The sequence below is a fragment of the Panthera tigris genome, chromosome C1, assembly GCF_018350195.1.
Source record: "Panthera tigris isolate Pti1 chromosome C1, P.tigris_Pti1_mat1.1, whole genome shotgun sequence".
Lineage (NCBI taxonomy): Eukaryota > Metazoa > Chordata > Mammalia > Carnivora > Felidae > Panthera > Panthera tigris.
The window spans coordinates 101,393,430-101,402,731 of NC_056667.1; the positions used below are offsets into that span (position 1 = coordinate 101,393,430).

Genomic DNA, 9,302 nt, shown 5'->3' on the forward strand with positions numbered 1-9,302 from the left:
GGAATTGACTAGAAAGGGGCAAGAAAGAACTTTTCGAGGGTGAAGGAAATGTTCTGGAGGTTGTCTTGGGTAATGGTGACAGTGGTGTGTACATAATTGTCAAGCTTCATTGAACTAACCCTTAAGATCTGGACATTTTCATTCATGTAAATTACACCTCAATTTTTTAAAGTAGAGAAGAGGCAACGTCTTGAGGAGCTTTTGGTGGTGGTACTGGGGCATCTCTGGGGCGCAGGCTTCAAAAGTATCCATAGTATCTTGAGTTCAGGACTCTGCTAAGAGTGGTTTTGCAACCAAAATGTAGGCTGACCGCAAACGACCATAAGATCCACAGTGACCAGAGCTACGGATCCCTATTCTCATTACCCGGATCATAGAACTAGACAGCTACCACTAGATAGCTTCCCTTCAATGGTGATCTTCCCCCATAAACCCAGAGCTCTCCAAGGGGAAATTGAAATTGAGGTTCTGGATATGTGGGGTTGGAAATTCCCATACAACTCAGTGTCTGGAGCTGCCACCAAATGCAAATGTCTACACTTTACAAGACAGTAACATTTCAAATGGCACTCTGAGAGAGGAGATAATGGACTATAGTAGATTTTCTCCCCAGATGTATTTGCTGCACAAGGCAAAAATTGCCATTGTGCTGGCAGATTTCTTCTCTTCATTTAAATCCACAGATTGTGCATCCCAGACAGCTGGCATGGACCACCGGATGTCTTGTTACAGGGAGGACCCAGCCTTTATCACACCGTGGCCCTGAAGCCTGCTTCCTGTGCCTTGGAAGTATGAGAGCTATGTTAAAGGTCAGCACTTTTTAAGGAGGAGGGACCCTGCAGGAGGCATGAGCAATGGGTATGTGGTAAGAGTTCAAGGTGAACAGGCTGAGCCAGAAACAAGAGTGCATAAAACTCCAATCCTGCCTTTGGGACATAAGGGGACCAGAACCCAGGCTCTTTCAACTGGCTTCCAACCATCTAACAGGTTAGAGCTTTCTCATTTTCTTTCAACTATTCCCGGGCATGGGCGTTTTGCAGAAATAAAGTGGAGGAAACAAATTTTTTTTTGTAAACCTGTAACTACTTGATCTCTCTTTCTGGCCTTCTCCAGGATCACGCTGTAATCCAATCTGCTCCCCAGTGTTTCTGATTCCTGGAGAGTGCTTCTTGATACCCCGGTTTGACCATGGCTGGGTGGATCTGCCTTGTGACAGGGGCAGGAGGGTTTCTGGGTCAGAGAATCGTGCGTTTGTTGGTGGAGGAGAAGGACCTACAGGAGATCCGGGCACTGGACAAAGTCTTCAGCCCAGAATTGCGGGAGGAATTTTCTAGTAAGTGAACTTGGGTTCATGGGTGGGTAGCTCCATCTTAACCCCTGGGTGCGTGTGGGGAGAGGGTGGTTGTCTAGCAAATCAAGGAAAGTGGTAGCTAAATCAAGGCTAATCCCGGGTCCAAAGTCATCGGAAAGGAAAACAGAAGTGGTGTAGTGTAAGAGATACAAGGCTATCAGGAGACTGGGTCTGACTCTGATCCAGAACTAGAGAGGAGTGACCATAGGTCAGCCACTTTGGCCTCGAGGTCTCTTTTCTTCTCATTTATAAAATCATGTATCAGTTCTCTCCCTTGTCAACAACTCTTTAATGTTCTGAAGATTTCAGACTTTGCAGCATCTGCAAAGGGCAAACGAGCACCATTAACCCAGAGACTCCAGCAGTGGGTCCCCGTGCCTCTTGATTGTCCTGGTCCTTCTGTGGCTTCATTTAGCATTGCCAGTGAAGGTGAAATAAAAGGAAGTGAAGGTGAAGCTGAGTGTGTGTGTGTGTGTGTGTGTGTGTGTGAGAGAGAGAGAGAGAGAGACAGACAGACAGACAGACAGAGACACAGAGAGACAGGGAGGGAGAGAGGTAGGGAGGACACACAGCGTGCAATGAGGGAGCCAGAGACAGAGTGCGGATTCCTCTTGTGGATTCCCTGAACATCTCTTTTTACCTTTTGTCTCCACTCATCACCACGAGAAAAGTGGCTGCAGCATTTGCTGGACAACCTCACTGCTCTGCTCTTTTCCCAGATTGCTGACCCTGGAGCAAATGCAAAAGCTAGATTTATAAGACCTATTTCACCCCTCCAGATCCTCAAAACAACCCTGAGAGGAAAGTAGGAAAGGGGTCTCACCCCACAGGACAATGAGGAAATCGAGGTAAAGGTAAAGCGACTTACCAAGGCCCTCTGATTAATGGAAGGCAGGGCTCAGAGTAGAGCCTCATTGCAGAGGCCCCTGTTCCCCCTCCCTGCCCTCCCAGACAGTGCCCGTCACTCTCCTTGTCTTTCCTGTGCTCTGAATGTCTCAGATGTCCTATTTCCTCTACCCTCTGCCGCAACGGTGTCTCTGGTGAACACACAGGAACATACATGATCAACATCGACTGGGTGTAACCCTTATGTCTCAGCAATACTTACGGTCTGACAGCTGATGCCCCAAACAGGCAATGTTTAACCTAGAGAAGCAGTCTCCCAGGGTGACAAGTCACGTGGTGTCAGAGACGGGCCGGGGCCTCTGTCAAGATCACAGGGGAGAAGCCTTACAGTGGTTTTCCCGTGCCAGGCCCTGTGCTCGGTGTGCTACATGCGCCAACTAGTTTGCTCCTCGTGACATCCCTGTGGGATAGGTAATATCGTCCTCCTCTTTTTAGAGATGAGAAGGCAGGGCTGCCTGGGTGGCTCTGTCAGTTGAGCTTCCGACTCTGGTTTTAACTCAGGTCATGATCCCACAGTTTCATGGGTTTGAGCCTCCGCCTTGGACTCTGTGCTGCCAGCACAGAGCCTGCTTGGGACCGTCTCTCTCTCCCTCTCTCTCTGCTTCTCCCCCACTTGCGCTGTCTCTGTCTCTCTCAGAAGAAATAAATAAGCTTAAAAAAAAAAAAAAAAAAAAAAGATGGGAAAGCAGGCACAGAAAGGCATCTTTGTCCTGTCAAGGCTGCTATAACAATACACCATAGGCCGGGTGGCTTAAACCCAATTTATTTCTCACAGTTCCGGGGACTAGAAGTCCAAGAGCAAAGCAGGGTCATGTTCTGGTGGGAGCTCTCTTCCTGGCTCATAGCCTGTGCCATCTTGCGGTGTTATCACATCGTACTAAGGGGGAGGGATCTCTCTCTGGGATCTTTTATCAGAATACTGATCCCATTCATAAGGGTTAAACCCCCATGACCTGATCGCCTTCCGAAGGCCCTATCTCCTAACACCATCGCGGTGGCATTAGGATCTCAACACTTGAATGTGGGGGGACACAAACATTCAGCCCATACACAGCCAAGGCTAAGGTGTTCAGGGTCCCACAGCTGAAAAATGGCAAAGCTGAAACTGAACCCAGAAGGTCTATCTTCAGCGGCTGTGCTTTTAACCACTAGTTTGTCTAGTAGCTTCTCTTAGGTCTCCCTACAGCGCAGCCCGCACCGCATAAGCAACTGTCTATTCAGTCTAGCAAAATACTTCTCAAGTTCACAGAGCCTCGGAGAGGGCGCGAGCTGTGCCGCTCCCACCAACACAGTCGCAGCGCCCTCTGCTGGTGTCTCTGCGCCCCTCCAAGCTAATAGGGTAAGAGCCCTTTCTTCTGGCTTTGGGCTTCTCCCCCCTCAACTTGTCAATTCCTCGGAGCCAGCCTGTGGAAGTCAGCAGCAAAGAAGAGGCAGAGGAAAGGAGGGGGAAAGGCAGAAGTGGAGACACAAAATTCCCACTGATCGCCAGCAGCTTTTCCTCTGCTTTCTTCCTCTTCGGGGAGTCTTGGAGTTGCCTGAAAAGGGAAGGGGCGGGAGGGGGTGTCGCAGAGCAAATTTGGCAGAGGCTTAAGCAGAGCAGATGGTTCCTCCAAGTTGTAACCCAGGAAGGAAATTTCTCAGCCCTGAGTTTTTCACTCTGAATTTCTCTCTCTCACTGTTCTCTGGTCTCCATTGCCAATTTCAGTTAAGTTGCCTTATCCTTTAAATACACACATACACACATATGTATATACGTAGACTTATCCTTAATCTGCCTCAGGAAAAAAAAAGTGCTAATGCTGCATTTGGGTGACAGGGGGAAGAGAGCAAAGCTTGAAGGCAGCGGGCAGGCTTGAGTCTTCACTAGAAGTGTGACTTAGACCTGCCCCTTAACCTGCCTCAGCCTCAGTTTCCTTGCCTGTATAGTGGAAATCAGAGTATCTTTGTCATGAGATAGCTGTGAAGGAAAAAACCAGACAACTGTACAAGTTGTGTACAAAGGAGAAAGCACAAAGTAAATGTGGGCAATTTACCCAAACTGTATGCAGTGCCATGTTTATGCCATGGGTTTATCCATTGCCCTTGGCTAGATGGTCAGAATGCCAGTTCCTCGGCAGCTGAGTCATTTGCAGCAACGATACCTGCTTTAGATGATATCTGACAAAGCGTTCCCTGTCAATGGCTCCACTATCCTTCTGGTCACCCAAGCAGGAAATACTCAGGCTAACATTGACTCTAACAAAACCTCTTCCTCTTAGCCTACCTCCAATAAGAACCAGGACCTGTCTGGGTAAGGTCTGGAAAGTCAACCCTGCCTATCTCTCCCTGACCCTGCTCCCTCTGTGGGAGCCCTGGTTCCAGTCCGTCTCATCTGAAGTTTGGTGCAGACACTCTGATTCATCTCTCGAATGCCCTGCTCTCTTTTAGATGTACCACACCAATCCATTTTATATACCGCAGCCGGGGTTACCTTCCTACACCACCACTCTGTTGGCTTCTTTCTCTTCTTGTTCCAAACCCGTACATGATTCCTTATTCCCTACAGAATTAAATTCCAATTCTTTCCTCATAAGAGGAGGAGTGGATATAAATCCATTCTTCATAATCACCCTACTCTCCTTAATGAATTTTATGAATTTCCCATGAATCACTTTAATAATTTTTGTCCCAGGTGCAGTTGATCCCTCACTGCTCAAATTCCTTTTTTTTTTTTTTTTGAAATAAAATGGGGTGGAAACAGATGTTTGCTCTATCCCAATAAATGTTACACATCCTGATTTCTGTGCCTTTGTTTACTTGTTCCTTCTGTGGATTTTCCCCCTATCCCCACCCTCCCCTCAATGTACTTGTCCTTGGGACTTGGGTAAATGCCACCTGTATCAGGAAACTTCCAGATCCCAAAAGACTTCCAATGACCTGACTCATGTTCACCCAGAGCTCCAGAGCAAGATCAAGCTGACCATTCTGGAAGGAGACATTCTGGATGAACAGTGCTTGAAGAAGGCCTGCCAGGACACCTCAGTCATCATCCACACCGCCTCTATCATTGACGTCATGGAAGTTGTTCACCGAGAAACCATCATGAATGTCAATCTGAAGGGTACAGTACCCCAGGGAGGATATGGGATGATGTGGGAAAGTGAGGCTCAGAAAACAGAACAGGAGGGGAGGGGAAGCCCCCATCCCTGAGCACCTGCTGAGCCCGTGCCAACTGCTTTTTCTTATCACCACTGAGAGATGCAAGGCTGTTATCCCCAGTTTTTAGATGAGGAAACCAGGGCTGAGAAGGGCTAAGTAACTTGTCAAGTCCCCCTGAGTAGGAGAGCTAGAATTTACACCCACACCTGTGTGTCTCCAAAGGCCACACAAGCTCTTCTTACTGTAGCTCTACTCAAACATCGACTCCATTCCGACCTTAAACTCTTGCTATCCAACCACCTCCTACCTCCCCTGGGCTAGAATCAGACCTTACAAGTGCCTCCCTGGTCATCATTTCAGCCCTTCTGTGTGCCTCTAAGTTGGCGGTCACCCAGTGAGGCCAAGACCAAAGAGCTCTGTGATATAAAGGGCCCCCATGTCCATCATGAGTGATGGGCCGTAGCTCTGGGCCAGTTTCCTTTAGGCAGGACTCCTGTGCAGGATCGCCAAGCATAATGAGAATACCTAGCACCTTCCTGCTTACCTCAGAGAAGGATTCCTCTCAAGAGACCTAGCAAAGCAAGTTCACAGCAGTCTGACAGGACAGAATTACCCAGCACTGGCCTTCCCGTGATATTTCTTAATGGTACCAGCCTTCCCTTATCCATAATAGTACTTCTTCAGCTCACTGCTGGGTCTCCTATTAAAGGGTAGTTTCTAGCCAGGTGCGCTAAGTACACCCTTCTTAGATCCTCATCCCTTAAATGCCTGGCTGGTGGCTCTTTCTGATTTATGGCTTTCCAATCTACTTTAGATCCAGACACATTTGTTTAAGGGATTAGTGTAAATCCCTTATTAGCCTGGCACGTGATATTATCCTTCCGATCCCTCGATGCAGTTTCTCTAGGACCAGAGCACTCCAATCCCCAATCCTATCTGGCTTCTATGCCCTGCTCTACAAAGTTAGTCATTAGTCTACTCAGAGGCTCCTTTTCTAAAGCAACTCATGGCTTTAGGATCTCCAGCCTAAAGAAGCACAATCTCAAAAAAGACCCTTTCTCATTTCTACTTAGCCACACCCTCACCAACTCCCACGCTGCAAGGAGGGTGCTATATTACCCGACTTTTCCTTTTTTAGCCCCTCTCTCCTAACTCCTGCTCTCCAGGGCTCACAACAAGAGGGGATTTGGAATCACTGACAAGTGTTAGCAGTATCAGTGAATTAAAACCAATGTCACTCCCTGGTTTAGAAAATACTTCATAGGAATGGTCATTTCCCCCTTTGCAGATAAATTAGCCTGTAATTCTCTCAGCCTCTAGATTTGATTTTTTTTTTTAAATAAGGCTGTCTCTCTAGAAAATTAAATTGCACAAAGACCTTAAAGGGTATTTTTTAATAGAAAGAAAGAAAGAAAGAAAGAAAGAAAGAAAGAAAGAAAGAAAGAAAGAAAAAGAAAAACAATGCTTTGCCGGGGAAATTCCTTCCTTATGGGAATGATGCCTGCGTCACCTCCCCCAGCCAGAGGGATTCTGCAAGATCCTCCTGGTATAGGTATTAACCAGCAGAGGGCACACTCCTCTTTCCCGTTCTCCACCAGGCTGCCCAGAGAGAGCCGGTGCGGCTCAGGAATGCTAAGGAAAAGGAAGGTTTATCACGTCCGCTTTTCAGACCTGGGTCAAAGAAGTCACAGCCAGAATTAGGAGTGGTCTTTGTAAGGATCACTCAGTCAGGATTAGGTAAAATTCTAGTCCATATTCGGAGAGTATGGCCTCCTAATAACGTTATGCTTAAAATAACCTGTTTTTAATGAAGTGGGAGGGATAAGTGATCATTTTTGTAATGTCTTTACTCAACAAAACATAAAATGGCAACCCTCTGTCCTTTTCCAAAATTAAAAGTACACACACAGGTCCAGGAAATCCAAAAGCCTAGAAATTCTTGCTCTCCAGAACCCAAATGTCGGTTTGTTTTCATTTTTGCAGTTTTGCATTGTATCTATGGCTATAGCATAGTCAGATCTTAGCCAGAGACACAGAGGAGTACACTCCTGATCTACAATAACTACCTCACTTGTGGGTTAGGGGGTGGACATGGTCCGTGGGCATGGCTGGCCCTGTGGGTTATTTGTTGACACTGACTGCATGTTCCCCATGGGCAGGTACCCAGCTCCTTTTGGAAGCCTGTGTCCAGGCTAGTGTGCCAATCTTCATCTATACCAGCACCATAGAGGTGGCTGGGCCCAACTCCTACAGGGAGATCATCCAGAACGGCCACGAAGACGAACATCTCGAATCCACATGGTCCGCTTCGTATCCATACAGCAAAAAACTTGCGGAGAAAGCTGTGCTGGCTGCTAATGGGTGGGCTCTTAAAAATGGTGGCACCTTGCACACTTGTGCCTTAAGGCCCATGTATATCTATGGGGAAGGAAGCATATTCCTTTATAACCATATATACCAGGCCCTGAGGAACAATGGGATCATCAAACAGAGCAGCAAATTCTCCATAGTCAACCCTGTCTATGTAGGCAACGTGGCCTGGGCTCACATTCTGGCCTCGAGGACCCTACAGGACCCCAAGAAGGCCCCCAGAGTTGGAGGACAGTTCTATTATATCTCAGATGACACACCTCACCAAAGCTATGATAACCTCAATTACAGTTTGAGCAAAGAATGGGGCTTCTCCCTTGACTCCAGAATGAGCCTTCCTCTATTTCTGGAGTACTGGCTTGCCTTCCTGCTGGAAATAGTGAGCTTCCTACTCAGTCCAATTTACAAATACCACCCCCCCTTTACCCGCCACACGGTGACATTGTTAAATAGCGTGTTTACCTTCTCCTATAAGAAAGCTCAGCGGGACCTGGGGTATGAGCCACTCTTCAGCTGGGAGGAAGCAAAGCAAAAGACCATGGAGTGGATTGGTTCCATAGTGAAAGAGCACAAGAAGTCCCTAAAAACAAAGACTCACTGATCTGGGGGTGCCAAGGACATAGAGGGAGGTCTTTCAGGCTCTCCCACTCTGGCTTCCCACAGAAAGAAACAAGGGCACAAGCCTAGGTCCTACTGCCTCCCATTTCCAAGATGGCCACCTTCCTCTACAAGATGGTAACCCTTCCCCATCCCTGGCTGAACCAGCAGCTCTCTGTCCTACCCACACTACAGAGGACAGACGAAAGCCTCTGATGCCGATTCTGAGCTATTCGGGCCTATTTCACTAAATAGTTTTGCCTATCGGTTCCGTTTCCTTTTGTTACGTGTGAAACATTTCTTAACTTTTAAAAATTCCGATTCCTACACACAGCTCAATGAAAAGAGTAATAAATGCTTTAATGCCTAATCTGGAAGACGCTGTGGTTGACATGGACACACACCTTCCTCCTTTCCCTTCCATGTCCAGGTATCACTACGTCCTTTTTAGGAAGGTAGCATGGAACGGAGGTGGGCAGAAGTGTTTGGAAGCGGGGGGGAATCAAGATCGACTGAGTACCAGTATATATCACTGCATTAATCCCTCTCCAGAAAACTAGGAGGTAGGGATTAGTACTTCTTTTTATTGACAAGGAAACCCGATCATCATGACCACCAACTGCTAAGTGACCAGGCCATTTAACCCAGACAGACTGACTTGACAGCCCCTGTCCACCGACTCATGAAGCCTGAACTGCCTAAAATTTGCAGCCGAACGGGGATGGCGCAGAGGGGTTTGTCAGCGGGTGCAACAGAGCCCTGGAGTGTGCTTCTTGGGAGAGCCCGGCTCCTCTGGGCCACCTCCTTCTCACCCAGCTCTGTGCAGGAGACTCCTTAGGACCCAGAAGAACCCTTGAGGGGCATCTGGGAGAGTTCGAATACCCTTGCCAGGTGGCCTGGGCTGGGAAAGGAGGAGCTGAGATGTGGCCAGTCTCTACTG

At 47.7% G+C, this 9,302-nt stretch overlaps 1 protein-coding gene across 1 annotated transcript; it reads left to right on the forward strand.

Annotated features, from left to right (window-relative positions):
- Positions 1-832: 832 nt before the first annotated feature.
- On the forward strand, positions 833-8,736 carry LOC102957262 (3 beta-hydroxysteroid dehydrogenase/Delta 5-->4-isomerase). The gene is made up of 4 exons (XM_007075685.3): positions 833-987; positions 1,114-1,333; positions 5,193-5,357; positions 7,555-8,736. The coding sequence occupies exons 2-4, from the start codon at positions 1,189-1,191 to the stop codon at positions 8,364-8,366; spliced, it is 1,122 nt and encodes a 373-aa protein (XP_007075747.1). The 5' UTR covers positions 833-987; positions 1,114-1,188; the 3' UTR covers positions 8,367-8,736.
- Positions 8,737-9,302: the final 566 nt, after the last annotated feature.

Coding starts and splice junctions, on each gene's coding strand:
- LOC102957262 (XM_007075685.3), top strand. CDS start 1,189: ATGGCTGGGTGGATCTGCCTTGTGACAGGGGCAGGAGGGTTTCTGGGT. Junction 1,334..5,192: donor ATTGCGGGAGGAATTTTCTA/GTAAGTGAACTT, acceptor ATGTTCACCCAG/AGCTCCAGAGCAAGATCAAG. Junction 5,358..7,554: donor CATGAATGTCAATCTGAAGG/GTACAGTACCCC, acceptor CCCCATGGGCAG/GTACCCAGCTCCTTTTGGAA.